Source organism: Phodopus roborovskii, unplaced genomic scaffold, assembly GCF_943737965.1.
Source record: "Phodopus roborovskii unplaced genomic scaffold, PHOROB, whole genome shotgun sequence".
Lineage (NCBI taxonomy): Eukaryota > Metazoa > Chordata > Mammalia > Rodentia > Cricetidae > Phodopus > Phodopus roborovskii.
Genome location: NW_026125059.1, coordinates 8,539,467 through 8,560,718, shown reverse-complemented (window position 1 = coordinate 8,560,718; position 21,252 = coordinate 8,539,467). Strand labels below are relative to the sequence as shown.

General features: G+C 48.9%; 1 protein-coding gene across 1 annotated transcript; it reads right to left on the bottom strand.

The window, feature by feature from the left end:
* Nucleotides 1-1,204: 1,204 nt before the first annotated feature.
* Znf217 (zinc finger protein 217) lies at nucleotides 1,205-21,084 on the bottom strand. Its single transcript, XM_051185631.1, has 6 exons — nucleotides 20,917-21,084; nucleotides 9,843-11,545; nucleotides 6,978-7,094; nucleotides 4,870-6,402; nucleotides 3,047-3,178; nucleotides 1,205-1,415 (listed from the first exon to the last, which is right to left on the bottom strand). Exons 2-5 carry the CDS (start codon nucleotides 11,227-11,229, stop codon nucleotides 3,069-3,071), a joined length of 3,147 nt encoding a protein of 1,048 aa, XP_051041588.1. The 5' UTR covers nucleotides 11,230-11,545; nucleotides 20,917-21,084; the 3' UTR covers nucleotides 1,205-1,415; nucleotides 3,047-3,068.
* Nucleotides 21,085-21,252: the final 168 nt, after the last annotated feature.

The following is a 21,252-nucleotide window of genomic DNA, read 5'->3' as shown; positions in this document are numbered from 1 at the left end:
CAGTCTCCTTAGGGACCTCACACAGGTCTCCCCAGGACCCCCATGTCACACAATCAAAGTGGGGAGCAGTCCAGGTTCTCTGAGCTCTTCACCCTTTTGTCCTACCGAGAGGGGTGGGCAAGAAAAACAAGCAGTGCAAACTTCTGAAACAGTTTCTTAATAAAATATTTTGGGTTCGCTAAACCCATGAACTGTTGAATAAACTCAAGGCATCAAAGGAACTCAAGTTTAAAATGCTGAGTGAGCCAGCTGGTGGCTGTCATCCCTCAATCCCAAGCTGCCTACGCACTGAGGAAATCACCCTCTGTGACACTGAACCTAAAGACAAGCAGCTTTCCCCTTCCGCCTCCCAGGACGCTCAGCCAGCAGTTCCTCACCCAGACTCAAGGTGCCTCCACTTCACAGGAGACACACCGAGACTCCAGACTAACTAAAAAATGTCCCCACATCTTTCACTCCCCTTAAAATGTCTTCCCAGCATGCAATTCACACAAGGAAATTTGGCATGTTCATCTAGACTTAACTCAGACAACTCTCCAAGAAACTGGGTCTTACAATAGACGTGAAGAACTGAGATAACTCCCCATGAAGCCTGGCTCATCCACTCAGCATCTGCCAGTCTACAGAGCAGTGGGGCTTCTCTGGCTTCTCTGTAGGCACACTCACTCAGAAGCACCACAGGCCACCCCAAGGCAGGATAGGATGCTGGGGTTCCAGGACAGCCTGTAGTCACAGGAAGACAATAGTCTCTATCTTCCTCGGTGATTAGCTGACAACAGCTGATGAAAGGTGCCAGGATCAGTGCTGCTGACCTCAAGATGCACAGCACACCTTCAGAGTGTCAACACCTCCGTCAACAATTTTGTTAAGACAAACTGTAATAGACTGTGGAGGACTCAACATAATACAGAGCAAAGAGAATTTGCTTTAAAACACATTTTAAATGAAAAAGCATAAAGAAGCAGAAACTGCTCAAATCATTGAGCTCCATGAGGGAAAGAAATACACACAGTACTTAAGCAAGTTTACAACATAGGTATTTACAATTACCTGAGGTGTGGGCATTACGTCGGTTCGGTTCTGTCCCCCTTCCCTCCTCCCCACCCAAGCCCCAATGATTTCTTTTCAGCAGCGCTCAAGTATGCAAAAATGTATTTGGTCAATTCTTTAAAAAAATATTTAGGGACAAAGTAGATTTGCGGTCCCCGTTTGTGTACAGCCCAACTGCTCCCACTAGTTTTTATTGCTATTTGGTACAAAAGTTAACAGAACTTTAGAGAATGTAGTGTTCCTTCTCTGCGCTTGGAGTCTATGTACAATACAGTCACGGCTTCCTCAGCAGCGCTCGTCATGCGCTTGCACAAGATGAGCCAAAGTGTGATTCTGGGGAAGTGTGTACTTGCATCCGTCGAGACCTAAGGGGAAGGGTTGAAAAGATTAGGAAAAAGCACATTGTTGAGGGGTCATAAGGAGTAACTAGAGAAACTGTCCTACAGTTAGCAGCACTGGCTCTTCCTTCCAGAGGACCCAAGTCTGGTCCCCAGCATCCACATCGGGCGGCTGACAACTGCCTATAGCCGCAGCTCCAAAGGCTCAAAGACCCTCTTTTGGACACCAAGACCTGCACGCACTTACAGATACGCACATACACAGTACTTTAAAGACACGAATCAACTAGGGGAACCTAGGAGTGCAAGGGATTACCCTTCCGCTCCAATTTCACAACCTACATAGCTAAAGATAATTAAGTGTTGATGGGCTACTCTCGGGAGTGAGATGATTACACCAAAAACCAGAACCTAGTACTCATTGCATCTGGCAACTACAACTTCCACAAACTCAGAAGGGTTACCAAGGTGAGATGGTTCACTTCTGTAATACCAGGACTGAGAAAAGTAAAGAAAGCAGGATCATCAAGTTCTAAGTCAGCCTAGGCTTTAAAGCAAGACCCTGTTCCCTACTTGAAAAAGGAAAACCAAAATGGTGCTGATCAAAGGCACCAATCTCCTTTCTGCATGCAAGCCCCATCCACATACACACAGGATGGATTCATGGGATTCACCCTACCTAGAGAACTGCGACCTCCACCAGGAGCCCCCTCCAGCCACTTAACTACAGTATGCAGAGTCCCAAGCCTAAGAAGCACCCTGGCCTGGCAGCTGCCCAGGCTGTGACATCTGAACAGCCAGCCATGCAGTGCTGGCAATGCCACCCTGAGCTCAGGAAGCTGGCACTCATATGCAGCTGACTTGTTAAGCCCAAAGCCAAAACACACCTCTGCTTGCCCGTCCCAGTTCCCTTGCGGGGAACAGAGAAGGACTCTGGAATGCTCTGAATCAGCTCTCAACCAAGGGGGCACAGAGCTTCAGCTCCATGTAAAGCCAACAAAAGCCAGGCAGAGGAGGGACTCTGGGAAAACACACAGGTCAAGCCTGTGTCCTTAAACTGATTTGGAATATATGGCTCTCAGCCTCAGGGCAGAAACTGTGTCTATTTTCAGCAAACCTATAGTCACGCTTGGTCACCGGGTTACACACCCAATCTTGCTGCTGTAGCGGGAGGGCAGGTGTGAACTATGAGTAAACACATGGGTGTGGAGCACCCAATCCAACCTCTTTTCCAAGCAGCAGCCACCGCCGGGGAGGCTAACCTAATGGCCTGGCTGCAGTGGGGATTACAGCACAGTTTATTAGATGCTCACTACATGGTAAAGATTCAACACACTTCAGAGGCTATTGTGACTATTTAATTACACCAGACACCCACAATCCCTGAGTACTGTCATTTTTAAAACGGGGCCAGTTAGATGGGTTCATCTGGTACAGGCACCTGCTGCTGCACCAGACAGCTGAGCAATCTCAGGTCGTGGAAGGAAAAACGGACTCCCTAAAGACACTCTCTACACATACCCATCACAGCACACAAACCAGTCAACAAAAGTAATTATAAAAAAAATATACTGAATTTTTAAAAGATATAAACTTTAATGAAAATTATTAAAAAGAATATTAGCCAATACAATGTATTTAAAGACAATAACGCTCACCTTTTCCCCAAAATATCAAAAATCAAGTTTTTTTGTCATTTGGTCGATAATGTGTATTTCCAATACAATTCTCAAAGCTTCTCTTCTGCAGCATGCTGTTGGATAGGTGCTGATACGACACAGGCCTCTTTCCTAATTGAAGAGAAAGGAAGCGGTCACTCAGAGCCCAGCACAGCAACACCACAGGAGTGCAGGCTCTCGGTCTAGGAAGCAGGTGTCCCACCAGAGACTAAGCTGCACACCTCTGATCCCAGAGGCTGAGGTGGAGACAGGCAGATACCTGGTGAGGCCAGCCTAGTTACAAAGTGAGTTCAAGACCAACCAGGGGCACAAAATAAGACCTTCTCTTAAAAAGAAACATATGCCAGGCTTGCTGACACTCACGCTTAATCCCAGCACTTAAGAGGCAGAGCAAGAGGGATGTGCAGAGGAGTGAGGCTAGCCTCTGGCCTACAGAGTGAGTGCCGAGACAGCCAGGGCTACCTAGTGAGATTCTGCCCAGGGAGCTAGGTGGGTGGGTGGGGGGAGGATGGATGGATGGATGGATGGATGGATGGATGGATGGATGGATGGATGGATGGATGGATGGATGGATGGATGGATGGATGGATGGGCGGGCGGGCGGGCGGGCAAGGTAGATAGGCAAGGCAAGGAAGGCATGCACCAGGCAGGCACACTTTTTAACTGGGCCCAAGTCAGTTAAGGTACTTGCTGTTGTGTGTGACTGGAGACCGGAGTGTGGAAGAAGAGTCCAAACCCCAGCGTGTATACACACATTACACACACAATTAACAAACAACACACTTAAACCTACACATATCATAAACCAAAACTCTGGAACAAACAGGAAAGGGTTAAAAGCAGGGTAGGGATGCTGTAGCTCAGCTGGTGGATGGAGTGTTTACCAAAAGCATGCAACAGGCCCTGTCTGGGTTTGGTAGCCTACACCCACAAAAGGCACACATTAGACCTCCACAACTCTAATACAATCTACTGGAGTAGATGAAGACACTTGTTTTTGCTCCAGCAGGAAGTGCCCAGACATGGGACACCAAGAGTAGTTCTCAGGGTTTTACAGTACAAATTACAAATTAAGTGGTGTGCATACGGTTTTACCCACCTCCCAAAAAAAAGAAAGAAATCAAAACTAAACTTTCTCTTCCCCAAGCCAACATTGTGCCTAAAGGTTTGACTGTGGATGTCTCTTTGGAGCAGCACAAACCCACAACTGCAAGAGAGCCGTGGTCTACTTCCTCTAAGCACTGACAAGCTCCGGAAGCGCCATCAAACACCAGAAGAGAAAATATTTCCCTGCGGGAACTCCAAAGACATCCACTAAGATACCACTACATACAAGACAACCTCATCAGGAACAGACCCAACAGCAGACAAGCAGTATACCAGTGTCACACACAGGAATCCCAAATCACACCACAGGACTGAGTGCTGGCCATGACTTGTGGACAGGAGAAGAGGGCTGTGACAAAGACCCTGAGCAGGGTCTCAGGGGCACTCATGCTCTGGTTTTCCTTGGGAACAGTCTATATAACCCAGGCTAATCTCAAATGCCTCAGTCACCCAGTACTGGGGACATGCACAACCATGCCCAGCTGGTACCTAGACTTCATCAATACCAGGAAAGGAACTATTTCTAGCTTGTTTTTATTTCTGTTTTACTCTACATCGTTTCCTTAAGAGAAACTCAAGACTTATAACTGCAAAGCTAAACTCTGAAGTCCTAGAATACATTGCAGCGTGTTACATATGGAGGAAAGTTTGCTTGCACCCCAGGGCTCCAACGGGATGTTTGCCTGTGGTAATACCTTCAAGGGCTGGGCTGGCTCCTGCATGTCCCGCAGATCCACAGGCGTACAGAGGTCCAGACGTGTTGTAGGGCTTCTGCACTGTCAACACACTGGGCGACTCCACCTCCCCAGGGCTCAGGAAACGGGCTTTGGGGAGCAGCACAGGTGATGGGCACACACACTCTGATGGTAATAGCGAGGTGATACTTCTGGCCACGTGGTACTTGGGGATCTCAAAGCCCCTTCTGCCATTGGGCCCAGGATGTTCTGTGTCAAGGGCCACCACGCTAGATTTGAGTCTTTTGGGATGTGGCTCACTGAACTCTGCAGTGGCACTGCCAGCATTCCGATGACAGTAGTAGTCTCTCCCTTGTGACACCCAAGGACCATCAACCTTCATGGGGTACTCAATGGAACCATTGCCATTACTACTGCCAAGGGGGGGCTGAGACGGAGCAGCCGGCAGGGCCTTGAGCTTCGGCTCAGGTCTCTTTACCTTCTCCGCAGCAGCAGAGACGCCACCACCTTTGGGAAACAGCTCTGACTGCTGCTGCCTGGTGGCCCCAGGACCCCCGGCACTAGACTGTGACCTGTGTGACTTCAGGTTACTTGGGGCTAAAGTGCTGTTGTCTGGCCCTGATGTCTGGGAAGCTTTGCTAGGCCCCAAGGAGCCCTGGCGGACCTTCTCCGGGTGCAGGGACTTGGCCTGTGATGAGAAGGCAGGCTTGACCTTGGGCTTGTGCAGGCCGGACAAGGGAGGAACATCTTTGCCCAGCAAGGCAGGAGGACAGCCTGTCCGCCGGCTTCTCACCACAGACTTGCTGCTACAGTTCTTATGGGTATCAGGGTTGTACCTGTGCTCCAGTCTCTGGTGCATCAACAGAACTTCTGGATAAAAGGTCTTAAAGGTACAAAAGGGGCAGGAGATGCTGGGAATGAGACACTTGCTCAGGGTGATGGCAGGAGAGGCATGGAGTGGCCCAAGGGATAGATTCAAAGGACTGTCCTGGCCTTCGGCACCAGTCTTGTATTTGCAGTCGGCTTCCCACTCCATCTTCTCCCTATGACCAGCTTCCCGTGCCAGGGACCCAACCCCCTCTAGTTTGCAAACGGGGCTGCTGGCCTGAGGCTCGCCCAATGCTCTCTTCTTCGGCATGTCCAGATAAGCAGAGGCAGGACTGTTTCGAACTTTCCCACCATCATCGGCTGCATGTTTATGGAAATCCTGAGTATCTTTGTGTGCTGGTGAGAGAGCGGTGCTGCCCAGAACACTCTGGAAGACAGAAGGCGTCTCCTTAAGCTGCTTGGCAGGTGGGCTGCCCTTAACTTCTTTGGCACCATCAAGAAAGCGCTTTAAATTTTTGGTCTGCACACTGTCAGCGGTTAGTAGTGCTTCCTGTGGCTCCTGGCTCCGGCCTTCATTTTTAGCCTCAGCTGCAGCCGCAGCATCCACCAGATGTTTGTCCTTGTGATGTCTCTCCAAGTGATACCTCAGAGATGTCTTCTGGGCTGCGGCATACTCACAAAATTCACATTTGTACGGTTTTTCACCTAGAACAAAATATGCCAGGGCATCATGACATTTAGGAAAGGCACCAATAAACTCTGCAAGCTAGCCAAGCTATACACAAACCATGGGTTGTTACCGACTACCAACCTTGATATCTAGGACAACTCAACGCCCCAGTGTGCTGAACACTTACTTAAACCTATCTTTCCCAGAAAAAGCTCGCTTTAACTGACCTGACCTTCACTGTTGCCCTGTGGCAGAGTATGCACATTTCCCAGCTGAGGAAATGGGAGCATGGGGATTATTATCAGTGCTACCAAGCCACGAGGCAGGCTCACAACTTCCTAACCCACACTACTGCTGCCACCTACATCCAAACAACAACAAATACACCCTCACTTTACTCCAAAATCAAAAAGTGGTTTTGAAAGAATGTGACATTAAAAATATTGCAGGTCTGCCTTAATGATGGCAGCCGTAAACCAGCCTCAAAACAGGACCCAGTGTCCAGGCTGCTACAATGTTAGAGGACACAGCACACACTTAAGCCATCTGAACCACAGAGCAGCGAGTAACGGTTTCAGCTAACACATGCTTTAAGAATCAAGCCCTTTACCTGTATGCGTTCTGAGATGAATATTGAGGTAATAGTTTGAACGGAAAAACTTGCCACAGTAACTACACTCTCTCGAGGACGTGAGGGGCTTTGCTTTTCCTCCATCATCATTTTTATCTTAAAGCAGAAACAAAAACATTTGTGTAAGTCAGACGAAGCACATGATTCAGGTGTGCAGACTCCAGTATTCTAGACACAAAACATTTGGAGAAACCATGAAATAACTTTTTACTTTAGTTCTGAGTAGAAGTTTCAAAGGCTAAAATAACATACCAAATGCCATAAGGCAGTGTTTCATGTCTTACACTGTGCTTTTGTTTTGAAGACAAGGTCTCGCTATGTAGCCCTGACTAGCTCTGGACTCAAGAAACCCGCCTGCCTGCTTGCTTGCCTGCCTGCCTGCCTGCCTGCCTCCCTCCCTATGGTGGGGATTAAAGGTGTGTGCCCAGCACTACACTCTGCTCTCCTGTGTTCAGAGCACAGCCTAGTGCCCTACTATACTCAGGGTCTGCACCTTAAATCACGATGACACTTGACAGACAGAACCTAACACGTACTGAACCTGGTTCGTGCTTGGGTGGATGTGCCCACTAACCATAGAAACCACCTTACTCAGAACCAGCGATTTTATTTGGAGGCATTAAGACCACTGGCAGAAAACAGCTTGAAATTAAAGAAGTTACCACTAGGGGGCGGCAAGCACAAAATAACTTCAACAGTAACCCTGGCATGGCTTTGAGCAAGTACCTAGGAAAGTTGATCAAAATAGCCAAGTTTGGTAAGGTGGAGTTCATGGTTTCCAAGCAATGTCATGGGCAAAACAAACCCTGCTCCATCAGAATCTACTCGAAAGGCAAGGCTGAAGTGCCTGATGAGTGATGTGCAGGACCACTGGAGACAGGGGCCAACTAAAGCGGACTGAGGCTTCGCTCTCAGCAGCCCACCAACTTGAAGTGGTAAGACTGTCCTCTGCAAGACTGACCCTTGTAGCAGGTAGGTACAAATGACCCACCATGGCTACCTCTTGAAATCTAGCCACCAGGGCCATGATGTAGGTGTGATCCATCATGAGTGCACAGACAGGTCCCATCTGGGTTCAAGAAGGCAGAGTTAAAGTGGTCATTTTGCCTTATGAAACCTGATTTCCAATTACAGACCTCTTCCCTGCTCTGCCGCATGCAAAAGGCATATATACCCGAGTAAGAGCAGGTGTTAGGAATGGGCCTATGCAATCTCCATTTACACCGAATCCCCTCTAAGAAAAGGGATCCATAAAACACAATTTCTGGCCTAAAACAGTACGAGAGCCTTTGAAAATTCAGACTCTTTGAACTCCTTGAAAGTAACTCTAAAGCAGACTGGCTGACAGCACAGTGGATGATGCCCTTACAGCCCCAGCCCTTTACAGCTAGACTCACAGCTCGCCCTACCTCCAGCTGTGCCAGGGTACACACTCTGGTAAATCACACCCAAGGCTGGGAAACACCTCTAACACACAGGCCATGACCTCTCAACATCTGGAAAGCCTGCTAACCTGAACTTAATTGAACCATGCTGTTGTACAGAGTTGCACACTTTTACAACTAATGTTGAACTCGTCCTAGGGAGGAGCACCAGAGGTGGATAAGCTGATTTTGCAAACCGGGAAATCGCAAGGTTGGGCAATGTGTGATGGGTCACAAGGAATCACAGCCAGACCCTGGCTCTCCCACTTGTGGCAAGCCAGGCCAGGGAGCCTTCCTCAGAACCCAGCGAGTTTCCCACCAACTCTGACGGCTGAGAGAGTCCTTTCTTTGAGAGCTGGAGGCCATCTCCAGCACTGACAAGGCACAGAGGCCATCTATGAGGTCATCCTTATGTCATCAACACCACGTGACCTGTAGGTTTCTAGGGACTGAGAAGTGGGACTATGCTAACCTCTAGGTTTCCACTGTCCCTAGAAACTCAACTGACTGGACATCTGTCAGGAAAGCAAAGGTCTGCAGGTCAATCACTGACCAGGAAAAAAAACTGACTACTGGTTCAAATGCAGGGGTTGACAGGTTCCAGGTTAGCTGTCCACTCATCTGCTCTCCCACAGACTCCCAATATGCATTGCATCTGCAAGTGTTATTTATCATTAACCTGTTAGCGAGCACCACACATCATGAAGCAGCAGACCCCCACATTCAGTGACAATGGTTCAAGTGTGGGTGAGCAGCAAGACAAACACGGGTAGACTCCTCTGCTCTGGGCTCACACCCAATCATGAGAACCTAGGCAACAAACACCTTGTTTCTATAAACACCAGTACAACACTAAATTCATGGAGCAGGCCTGGAGTGGACCCACACACCTGGATTTCACCTACCCATCATTTCAGAAGCTCGCTCATGAACACTGGCCTTGCAAACACCAAGGTGATCAGAGTGCAGCAGGGGACGCTCACATCATGACTAGCTGACTGGTTAGGAAGCCTCCCCACTCCTGGGACCACTAGAAACCCATCTGAACACACATGAACACATGGTTACAAGTTAAGAACAGGAATGCCAGGACTGGTACAAAGCCCTGGGTCTCAGTGCCAGGATTGCTAGCATCCGGCACCAGGTCACTGTCAGGCGCATTCCAGTGCCTCAGAAGGTGAGCAGCAGCCCCTGTCTCAACCTACTGGTGCACCAGCTATAAAAACCTGAGTCCTTTGGGAGCAAAATGTACGGGGGCCTTTCAGAACAACAGGATTGATACAGGCTTTTTTTTTTTTTTTTTTTTTTTTTTTTCCCTCTCCCTCTTTTTAACTCCACCCCATTAATACAGAAATGAAAGAAGGGCTAAGATTCCAACCTGCTCCCATGCTCCCTGCCTGGGAAGCAGTAGAGTACTCACCCAAATGGAGCCCTTCAGGGAGCCCATCCTCAGACCCATCTTCAGAGCCTCCTTCTCGGTCCACAGTCCCATGGTCTTCCAGAGTGGTAGCAAGGTCTGGGGAGCAAGTACCAGGCTGCCTTCCGTCCACAGACATGGTGGGTGATGGGGCATCGGCCCTCCGGTCCTTCTTGTGCACCCTGGAGTGCAGAACAAGCTGGTGGTAGGTCCTGAAGGCTTTACTGCACTCGGAGCAGTGTGTGGGCTTCTCCTTGCTGCTGGGCAACTTGGGATCGCCATCCCCAGAAGGCACTTCACTGCTGACATGTCTAGGCTTCTCTTTGTCTTGGGAGAGACCTGGACAACTGCTTCTATTTGTTTTAGGCTTTCCAGAACCTTCCGACTTACTCCCAATCCAAATCTCTCCAAGTTCCTCTTTCTCTGAACACGAATCATCATTGTCCGTGCTCCCTTCCTGGCCTGACTCTTTCACCTCTTCTTGGGCAATGGCCACTTTCCCTTTGGTGGCCAGCTGCCATGCCTGGTAGGTGGTGAACGGGTCAAGCTGAGGTATACAGGTGGCGGGCTTCACTGTAGTCTCTGGGTGGGATCTGGGTCTCAAGTTCAAAAACTGCAGTAGCTCTTCCCTCGGGGGTGTGGGTCCCTCTTGCTGGGCTTCAGGGGCTGTGTTAGTGGCACTGGAGGCAGTTTCTTTGGCATGAACCTTACTGTGCTCCATGAGGCTCTGCTTATTTGGGAAGAGGAAGCCGCATACCATGCAGATCTTGTAGGGAGTGGAGATGCTCCCAGCTACATGTGCCTGAACTACTTCATTGATGGTGACAGGACTCTCCAGGCCCTGCTGCAGCTTGCTCCTGGTGCCAGACTTGCCATTGTGTGTCCGCATGTGGTTCTTGAGGAACCACGGCTCCTTGAACCTTCTCCCGCACATGCTGCACCCGTACGTGAAGGAGTCCTTGTGTTTCTTCATGTGGCTCTCGACGTCGAAAGCCCCTGGGAACGTCTGCCCACACACATCGCAGCTCAACTCTTCGTTCTCTTTGCAGTTCTTCTCCTTGGGTGGCTCTGTTGGCACCTGACCTTTATCGAGAGGACTTAGATACTCGGCCTCCACCCGCAGGACAGCCGGCTCACACAGGGTGGGCCGGTGCTGCATGAGCACATGTTGATTGAGGTCTTCAGCATGGGAGAAGGCCTGGCTGCAGAACATGCAGTCCAGGGGCATGTGCCCTTCAGCTGGGGTCATGCTCCTCTCCGGAGCAGCTCGGAAGGGGACTGCAGCTGGCCCTTTGATGGACACAGCATCATCCACCTCCATCTGGGTACCCAGAGAGCTACCAATGACTTCCGGCCCATCCATGTACACGAGGAGGGATTGAGTTGGCATGTTGCCTGTGCCTTCAGGATCAGGTAGGAAGGGATAATCCAGCAGTCTACTGAGGAATCTCTGGAGTTACAATAAGGCCACTTATGAGACGTCACACAAACCTCCAGGAGCCCTGGGCTTGTAACTAAAGTTCACAGGGGAGAGTATTCCGGAGTCTGGGGAAGCTCAGTGACGGAGACCCCGGCCGCCCTGTGCTGTGATTCAGTCGTGAGTCGGCACCAGGGCACTAGTCCTGTCTGTCTCCATTGGCTGAATGGCTCAGCTGAGCAAGGTGTTGATCCCGGCCAGCAATGTGAAGACAAGGGACTTCCAAACTCTAGAAGTTAAAAACAAGACACACACAGTGAGGAAGGCTCAAAACAAACAAACAAACAAAAAAGGGGGTTCCGCTGGATGAGTCACATGGTCTTTTCCACAAAAAGGGACCAGACTCAATTGCCTCACCTTTAACTAATCCATAATGCATCCTGCTAAGCATGTTTGTTAATTAAGTCATTAGCATATTTCCTAGCCGATACACTTACTGAGTGAGTAGAATTTCAACCAGGAAGGAGGTTAAGCCAGAACTCTGCTACCGAAATAGAAAAGCCAAGTTTAAACAGGGAATGGCTATGACAGACCAGCCCAACTGAGCTACATGAGTTCAAGGTCAGCCTTGTCAACATAAAAGGCCGTCTTAAAAATAAACATAATAAGAGGTGGTTTTAGAATTGTTACAATTCTGCTATGTCTCCTACCTAAGCAAGATACACACACACAGACTATAAAAGTTACAAAAGCCCAGCACAGTGGCAAGTACCTTCAATCCCAGTGCCAGGAGAGGCAGGTGGATCTCTGAGGATCTGAAGCCAGTCCAGTGTAAATAGCAAGTTCCAGAACAGCAGAGCTACACTGGCAGACCCCGTCTCTAAGTAAGTTATGAAAATAAGCTGACAAAATGAGCCTGCCTCGGTTATGTACTAAAGTCAGTGCTGGAAACGGTTACATGAGGGAGGTCTCAGTGTCTCAGTCACAAAGAGGTCTAAACCCTCAGCACACGACACAGGCCCCTTTCCTCAGGTCCCCACACAGACACAACTCAGAATCCCATTCACCTCGGCTCAAGACCCTGATGTGTTTGAGGCCCTGGATGCTGCCAGGTAGGCAGTGTAGGGCTTCAGAAGGCAAATGACCTATCAGATTCAGAAGCCATTTACTGTGCAGGCCTCCACAGACCCGACTCCATGTGGCCCATTCTTCCATCAGAAAACACACCTCCCACTTTGTACCCCACCTTTCACTTGGGCACTGGGCCGGTGGAAGGGAGGGCTGTGGGATCTGCTTCAGAGGCTGGTTTTCTACTCTTGAAGAATTAACTCCTAAGAGTCAGAGTCTTTCATGGTACACAGATAGAGGGCTTGTTTTTACATAGCCTCTCATAACAAGTGGGTTAGCCCCACCCAAAGGACACAGCACAAGGCCACCGGCCATAGGGCTGCCTTCCTCCCTCCTGGGTCCCACCCCACAGCAGGCTCGTGAACCTAGCTCCTCCCCTTCTTCAGAGTACAGTTGTGAGCTCCAGGGCACAACTTTTATCTCCTTCCTTTCTGCCTTTATTGCAATCACAATGGAGGACAAACACCTGGAGTGGTTACCACCCTGTGACGTAACAGAGACGTGAGTTCTAGCCCAAGTTAGGATTTTCAAGGTGTCATGGCAAAGCCAACTCAACCAAGCACTTGCAGTGGTTAAAACTATGGCAAGGTTGACAAGTACCAAACCTTGTCTGGCTGAGGACAGACCCACACAATCAAAGCACTGGCAGCAATCTAAGAGTGTGCCCCATTTTAGATTTCTACACTCATTAATGTGACACCCACACCACGGGTAGTGTGCTCACTGGAGAACTAGGCACAGGCTGTGGAAATGCAGGATCTCATCCTGCCCAACCTGTGCAGAACCAGAGCTAGCTGTAGTTTGACAACAGTCACTTAGTTACTAGACATCCTTTCCTCTTTGAAGCGCTATTTAAACGTTGCAGAGATGCAGTAGTTGTATCAAATAGTAAGTTCCAGGCCAACCTGGGCTATAGGGGGAAACCTTATCTCATAAAAGCTAAGAGCAAACTTGTTGGGGGGGGGGCACAGTAGTGGAGGACACTGATCTGTGAGGCCTAAGCTTTTGGAAGAACCCCACTTCTCTAGAAGTTATCCTACTTGCCACCCCTGGGAGGCAGTAACTTTTAGTCCCAGCAAGTGAATGCACCCTCACTCAGCCTGCTACCTGGATGGTGTATTCTGTTCAAATCTGCACCGTCCTTATGTTTTGAATAAAGTATTCTTGCTTCTGTGGGAGGGGGAGTGGTCCCTATTTTTATCTGTGAACTCCTTGGCTGCCTGAGAGGAGGAGGCTACAGTTCCAGGTAAGGATGCTGTAAAGATGGCCACCTGAGACATGCCCAGTAAAGTGTAACAAGAGGCACACGGTGGGCTGGTGGCCAGGGAGAAAGGGGAAGAGCAAAGCTGGAAGCACTTCCTCCTCCTGAGAAGCTTCCAGAACAGATTCTGATGGTCACAATTATGCATAAGTGCTCAGCCCTGAAAAGCCTAAGTTACATCATCTGAAGACTCAGGTGCAAGCCTGTCCCACAACTCCTGCTCAACACCACCCACCACAGTGGGTCTGTGACATACTCTCAGGACTTCAGTTCAACCTACAACCATCCTATAAGGAAAAACAAATTTAAAAATGAAGATAAAACAAGATAAATTAGCTTTCTCAACCAACATTTTTGAAGATTCTTTTCTAAGTTTTAAAATATAAAAAAGCAGCATCCTAAGACCCTAAGGAAGAGCTGCTGGCTGGTTCACTGTTGAGACCTGGCACTGAACTAAGACACACTTATGATTTCACCAGGAAGCAAGGGCCAAAGCAGCAGCCATTCCTTGGGCTATGGCCCGATACTCCTGATCTAATACTGAAATGAACCCAAGTGTTCACAGTTTCTTCATAAGAGTCAAAAGGCCACCACCCCATTGCCCACTCTCTGTAACCAAGACCCTGACGGAATTTAAGATGTACTTTCATTCCTAAGTGCGTGTTCAGGTGCCTGCAGAGGCAGGGTAGGAGCAGAGTGTCAGGTCCATTGGAGCTGGAGTCCCAGGTGGTTGTGAGCCACCTGGGGTGGGTGCTAGGAATTGAACAATGGTTCTCTGGAAAAGAGAGCAGCCAAGTACTGTTAACAAATTAATCATCTCTCCATGCTCCAAGATTTTTTTTATTTGTTTTGGGTGCTTTTGTTTGAGACAGGGTCTCTCTACATAGTCCTGGCTGTCCTGGAATTCACTGTGTAGACTAGGCTTAGCCTCAATCTCAGAAACTGCTTCCCAAACACTGGAATTAAAGGCATGTGCCAGGTTCCCCCTCACCCCCCCCCACACACACACTTATAAAGCTGACCAGCACAACAGCCATGCCCTGAGTTGAGGCCAGAGCTCAGTCAGCTGCAGCTGGCCTGTCACACCCTGTGTAGGTTTGGGGTTCCATCCCCAGCATTGACAAAAAAGACTGCACCACTAGAGCTTGCTCCCTACTGTGGGCCATCCAAATCTGACAGCAGGTGTTCTCCTCACTGAGAGGCCACAAATCTCCTGCTCAACTATAAAGCAACAGAATACTTAGTGTTAAAATCCATTTGCTCAACTACAATCTTTAAAGAACTGCAACAGGGTTAGTATCGGAACCTATCAAAACAGCTGTTCTACTGTAACTGCTACCTAACAAACAGTCCCTCCCTTTGCCTGAACCAAGAGTGAACGCAGACTCAGCTTTTCCAGAAGGCTCCATCCAGCCTTCCTCCTGCAATCCCAGTACTTTACAGACTATTTCCTGAAAGGAAGGGACATCACTGCAATGTAAGATTGTTTGGTTGCCAGGAAAGCAAGTATTCTAACCACACAAAGCTTGTTAAAAAAGTACTTTGCAAAAAAAAAATGTCTATTTAAAAAAAATTTTTAAATCTTCACTCCTGTAAAGGCAGCACTAAACCTTCAAGTCCCACACCCCAAGCACCTCACTCAAAATGCTCACACATTGAGAGCATACTAGAGCTTAATGCATTACTAAGATTACTCAGTTTTCCGTAAGAAACATACGGCTTTAACTGCTCAAGTGTGTTTGATATTCTGTAAGTCACTAACTCAACAGTGATGTGTGACTACATGAACATGAAAACACACACACACACACACACACACACACACACACACACACACGCCTGTTAGATTACCAGTTACACAAGATAGTGAAAAGACAGCGAGTCAGGAGAACTGCCACTTGTGACAACTACTATACTTGGACTTGGAAACACCAATCCACACAGAAGTGCTCCCAGCCAGAGTCCTCAGACAACATATCTGTGTGTTTCCCATGAGGATGGGATCTCACATCCTTGGTTAGGGCTATCCCACTGCCACATCCTCCAACTGCTTCACCCATGTTAGAAGAGTCCTACTAGACACTCTAAGACACTCAACTCACAGTACTAACTCTGGCCAATTTATTTTTATCTTTAAAATTACAGAATTAGGGCTGGAGACATGGCTCAGTGATTAAAGGAACTGGCTGGTTACTCTTCCAGAGAACCCAGGTTCAATTCCCAGCACCCACATGACAGCACACAACTCCAAGTTACAGGGAATACGACACCCTTGAAGGCACACACAGTGCTCACAAGACCCTCTAGAACTGAAGTTACGAATGGCTGTGAGCACACGTGGATGCTGGGAACCAAACCCACATTGTGAGCAAGAACAAAAAGGGCTCGTAACTGGCGGCTGACCCATCTCTCCAGCTCACTACATTTTTCCCTTAACCCTATAACAGGACTGACTTCTACATCAGAATCTACAGTATCAAAATCTACAAAATCAAAAGGCAGACAATTTCAGCCAAGATAGTTCTCTCCTTCTAACATGTTAACAGGCTTGGTGGCAAGGGGCCTTACCTATCTGAGCAATCCCCACAGTCCCTAAATCTGTAACTTTTGATCTTTCTGTGATCAGGCTAACTTCGTGCAGGTGGGGGGGGGGGGCTTAAAAGTTCAAAGAAAGGTTTAAGTGTAAATTCTCAGTTTAAATTCAGCACCATAATCCATCACAGGCAAAACCTTGCTGCAAGGCAAAAGGAGAGGCTCCTCTACAAAACAATCCTGAAAGTCACTGACAATACTCCACTCCCTACAGCAGGAGACCCCAGTTCTATCCTGGCCCGTAGACACTGCCTGATTCACCCCCACACAGGTCAGGGTGTGGAGGGAGCCAGTTTTACTTTCAATATGGTCAATACTAAGATACTGATATCTGTTAACCCTTTCAAACACTGTCTGCAAAACGTTCAATGGGGGAAGGTACTGCATTGTTAATCTTCAATTAGGTAGGATGGACACCAATGTCCAGAATTTCTCACCGTAACCCTGCCTACCTAGGGCAACCTTCCATCTGCTCTGAGATCTGACAGGGCAAAGGGTTTCAGGAAACTACAGCAGCAAGCCCACATTTACCTGGGCTCATCAGCTCCACACTCTACAATGACTCAGTGTCTGCACACACACATCCGTGTACACACAATACAATACATCAACAAAAAGTATGCCCATTAACTGGTACCAGGAATTACACACTATCCCTCTTTTTTTTTCAGGTTAAATGGGCAAGGTCTAAATTAGACTCAAATTAACTTACCAGGTAAAACACAAGCTAAGGCAATGATGCCCTTAAAACCCAGGGACATAAAGTTGAATAAATGCTAAACTTGTGGCCAGCTCTTTCATAGTTACCTGTCCACATCTCAAATTAAATAAAAATAAAATCTTTCAATGAATAAGGCCAATCACTCTTGGAGAGATTTACAGGTTAGTTTAAGTCAGCAGCTACTAGCAAATAAAAACTGCCACCAAAACTGAATTTTGTCCTTTTGAAATATTCACTTAAAATAGCTTGTTTTGAAGTAACTAAAGATTTTACATTATCCTGTTCTGAGACATTAGAAAAAGGAAAAAGTCACCTGGCCATTCAGCACTGTCTTAAACCTGAAAGATTATAATCACCCATTAAAAAGCCAGCCTTGGGGGGGGGGGTAGTACAGGCATTTAAAAACAAAAATCAGTGGTAAAGCTGAACAACAAAAGCCAGGGTCAATTCATCCCCTTGCTCACCTCTCTTCAGAGTTAGTAATTCTATTTCCCAACTTTATCATAAAATTACCAAACTGGCCCCAAATTTCCAGTAACTCTGATGTAGCTAGCCTGGGCAGGAAGCAATGGCTCTTTTGAACAGCACAGGCAGCAAGCGTTCACAGGCAAAGTTCTCTGTGCAGTGCAGCATAAAAGAGTAAGCTGTGGTGGCAGCTAGCTAATGGGGGCTCGCTCGTGTTCATCTGGAAGCTACACATACCCAAGAACTGAACTCACTCATGAGGAGATGAAGATTTTTCTAGGAGAGAATGGTGGTATGTGCCCCCCTCACCCCACCCCCCACACACTCATACACACTTCCTTAAAGGCAAGATTTCTATCTGCCCTCGTGGTCTGAATTCAAAACCCTCTGGCCCACATACCACTGCAAATTTGTCTAGCTATGTTACTGGCTGACCAAGAACCTTAATCCAGATCACCTAACTGAAAGGCCAGCTTTCTACACTTTCCTAATGTGCCCCCACAATGAGAACAGTAAGCCATATTCCACCAGACTCCCCCAACACAGCAGAGTGAAGACATTTCCCCAAGGCTTTGTGTAATGATACACTTTCCGCACTGAAAACCCTGGAGCTGAGGTGTGTGAACTGAGGCCCCTCCATTGTCACAGCTTCCATTTACATGCCTGTAGCTAAGCCCTTCCGGGTTCTGAGTATTTAATAGGGCCGGAACCCTTTAATTCAATTTTGGTAGCTGTCCTACACACGTCTTCCAGGTTTTTATTTTTTTAATAACCCTGGTGAATTAAAAACTGTTCCATATGCTCAGTTGTGATCATTTAATTTGAAATGGCACATTCTGACACTAAAATGCCCCACAGTTTACTCAAACTGCCTTGTGTTGTTCCTTCTAATTCTAAGGCTGGGAAACCCACTTCTTGATAACTCAGCTTCAACTTCCCAAATTATTAATCACACATATTGCCACGGGATTAAACTGAAATAGGGAATCAGGAACCAGCCATTTAAAACAAATTATAGCCAGTGACCTCAAAAGCCCACAATGGAGGCCACACCGAATATTAGATGGGACAATCAAGTTGTTTTCACAGCAATGGGAGAGCAGGTCTTTTACAACTACTCCAAACTACTCCAAAGTTCTTATCAACCAATGTCATGTTTAGAACAACTGGAAAATGTCATTTAATAAAGTGGAGAAGGAGCCCATTTCTTGGAACCCTGAGGTTCTAATCAGGCAGCTCAGAATTAAGAGGGCTCCTAGGCTGAGGATGGCAGCCCTGCTGTTGCAAAACATCGTTTCCTACTAAAGTTATGTGAAGGGAGAGAAGGTGATTAGCACTTATCTGCCAGGAGGGTATAGACTGAGTCATCGAGAGCCATTGTACGCCTTAATTATTTCATCAGTTTTTAAGAGACTTGATGATTAAGTCTTATTTTCAGATTTCCTCTAAAACAAGAGACTGGAAAAGGATTAGGGGCTCCTAGCCACCCCCAACTTTCTCTGCCAAAAATGGAGGATTACAAAAAAAAAATGCACCATACACATAAACACATATACATACATACACACACATACACACACACACACACACACACACACACCCAGAAGCCAGAGTCAGAACTTTCTCCCCCTCTTCCCCCCCTACCACCTGGGGGGAAAGAGTGCTATTATTAAAATAGATTCTTCAGCATAAAGGGGAAAATTTTTCTAAGTGGTATCTTAGTTCCTTTTTTTAAAGTAAGAAGTGAAAGGGAATAATATGAAGCCAAGACAATTACTAAACTTCAATCTCAAGAATTAGTTATTACCCTGAAAAAGACCAGGCTACAAAAGTGGGAGACGGTGCTGGGAGTGTGAGAGGGTTAAAAGCAGCTGGAAACCTAAGGAGATGTCTTTCAGTCTATCGACTATATGCATAGGAGGCAAAATCTTTAGGTCACTGCCTCTTGGATTTCATACTTACACAACTGGAAAAGTGGCAGGATGGGGGTGGGGGGCTTGTGGGCGATTCCCAATAAAAGATCAGGATTCAAAATGAAAATCAAAATAATCAAAAAGGAAAAATGCCTCAGTGGACTCCAGAAGTCTACAAAACAGTATCTAAAATAGGACATCTGGGGAAGAGAAAGAGTCATCTACCATTAAGGACACACCTTAAAAGTTCTCAGTACAATAACTAAGTAAGCACAAACTAGTGGCCTGACAGTCACATTTTCAGTCAGCAATTAGATTAGTTCTCTGCACTTGTTACTACAGAAAATAGCTTGGGGATGGTAGACCTTTTATTCAGCTATCTCGAAGCAAAAATTGGGCGTCTGAAATCTGATTTGGTACCAATCAAGGCAGTGGCTCCACTTGGGGGAAAGTAGTCAAGAAGAAGGCTCTGGACGCCCTTCACTTACAAAGAGAGGTGAAAGGCCCCCTGAGGCCCCTACCTAGTCTCCAGGCCTGGCCAGCAGCTGTGGCTACCCTGCCTCTTTTGTTGGCCTTAATCTCATGTCAAGTTATTCAACCAACTCAAAAGCGATGAAGACATAATTGAATCAACCTGAACTAAATCAGACCTAGGCCTCTTAAAACATACAGCTTAATGGCTCCAACCCATCCCCAAAATCAGGAAACTGGCCACAGGATCCTGTGGCACACATGGTGCCCCCACAACCAGGGACCATAGGCTGGCTCCCCTTAATCAAGGCTTGCTCAGGAATGCCTGTTTCTCAGAAAGAGAAACTAAGGCTCAAGGACAGAAACCTTCGGTCTGGGAACGACCACCCTTTCCCCTCGCCCGGAACCAAACAATAAAAAGTTATAAAGTTTCTACTGCCCGAATGCAGTCCGGCCCCCACTTGGGGGTCCCAGATAGGGGACCTCGGGGCTTGGGCTCACTTGAGGAAGAAAACCTTTTGGGAAAACTCCCCGCCTGCTGTCCCCACCCCCACTCTCCCCGCCCAAGAATGCGCTTCCCGTGCTCCGAGGGTCCGCGGCGGGGGCGCCCTTCACCGTGCGCCCGCTCCCTCCCTCCCTCGCTCGCTCGCTCGCGTCGGGGCTGAACTGAGGCGCACGGGGCCGCACCCTCCAGTGTGCGGTTCCGCCTCCCGCCACCCCGCACCAACTTCCCACGGGAGTTTGCGGGGCGTTCTAAGTTTGGGCGTGAAGCCGAACACCTTCCCTCACTTGCGGGACGCAGGTCCGGAGGGGGCGCGGACCCCCGACGGTCACGCCGCGCCGGCGGGCTATTGTCTCGGCCGTCCCTCCCAGCCCCACGCGCTGCCCCGGCCGTGGGGACGCGGCCCGGAGCCCCTTTACCTGCGGCCGTCCGGCTGCACCGCCCCGGCCGCCGGCTGAACCAGCGGCAAGGGCAGCGCGGCCTTTGTGCGTCCGCCGCGGGGCCCCGACGGCGCGGGGCCCCGGACGGGGCCGCTCCGTGCCCGCCTCCCACGGCCGCGGGTGCCGGGACCCCCACCCACACGGCGGCTCCGGGGGGCCGGGCTCACCTCCGGCGCGGGGCGAGGGAGCGGCGCGGGCGCCCCCTACTCGTCCGCGCGGGGACAGTGCAGGCGCGGGGTCCCTGCGCGGGCGGGCGGGCGGCCGGCGTCCGGCGGGGGGACTGTTGGGGCAGAAAGTGCTCGCAGCAGCTGTTGCGCCCTCCCCCCCGGCCGCGCCGCCCGACGCCCCGCCCCCAGCCGCGCCTGTCACGCCCCCTCGGCGCCCGCGCGTGTGCGCAAGCGCACCCCTGACCCGCCCACCGGTGCCGGCCACGCCCCCCACGGGCCCCCCGAGGCGCGAGCCCCGCAGAGCGGCGCGCGCACCCCGCTCCCGCCCCATGGGCT

Coding starts and splice junctions, on each gene's coding strand:
- Znf217 (XM_051185631.1), bottom strand. CDS start 11,229: ATGCCAACTCAATCCCTCCTCGTGTACATGGATGGGCCGGAAGTCATT. Junction 7,095..9,842: donor CCCTGAAGGGCTCCATTTGG/GTGAGTACTCTA, acceptor TTCTGCTTTAAG/ATAAAAATGATGATGGAGGA. Junction 3,179..4,869: donor AGCCAGCCCAGCCCTTGAAG/GTATTACCACAG, acceptor CTCTTCAATTAG/GAAAGAGGCCTGTGTCGTAT.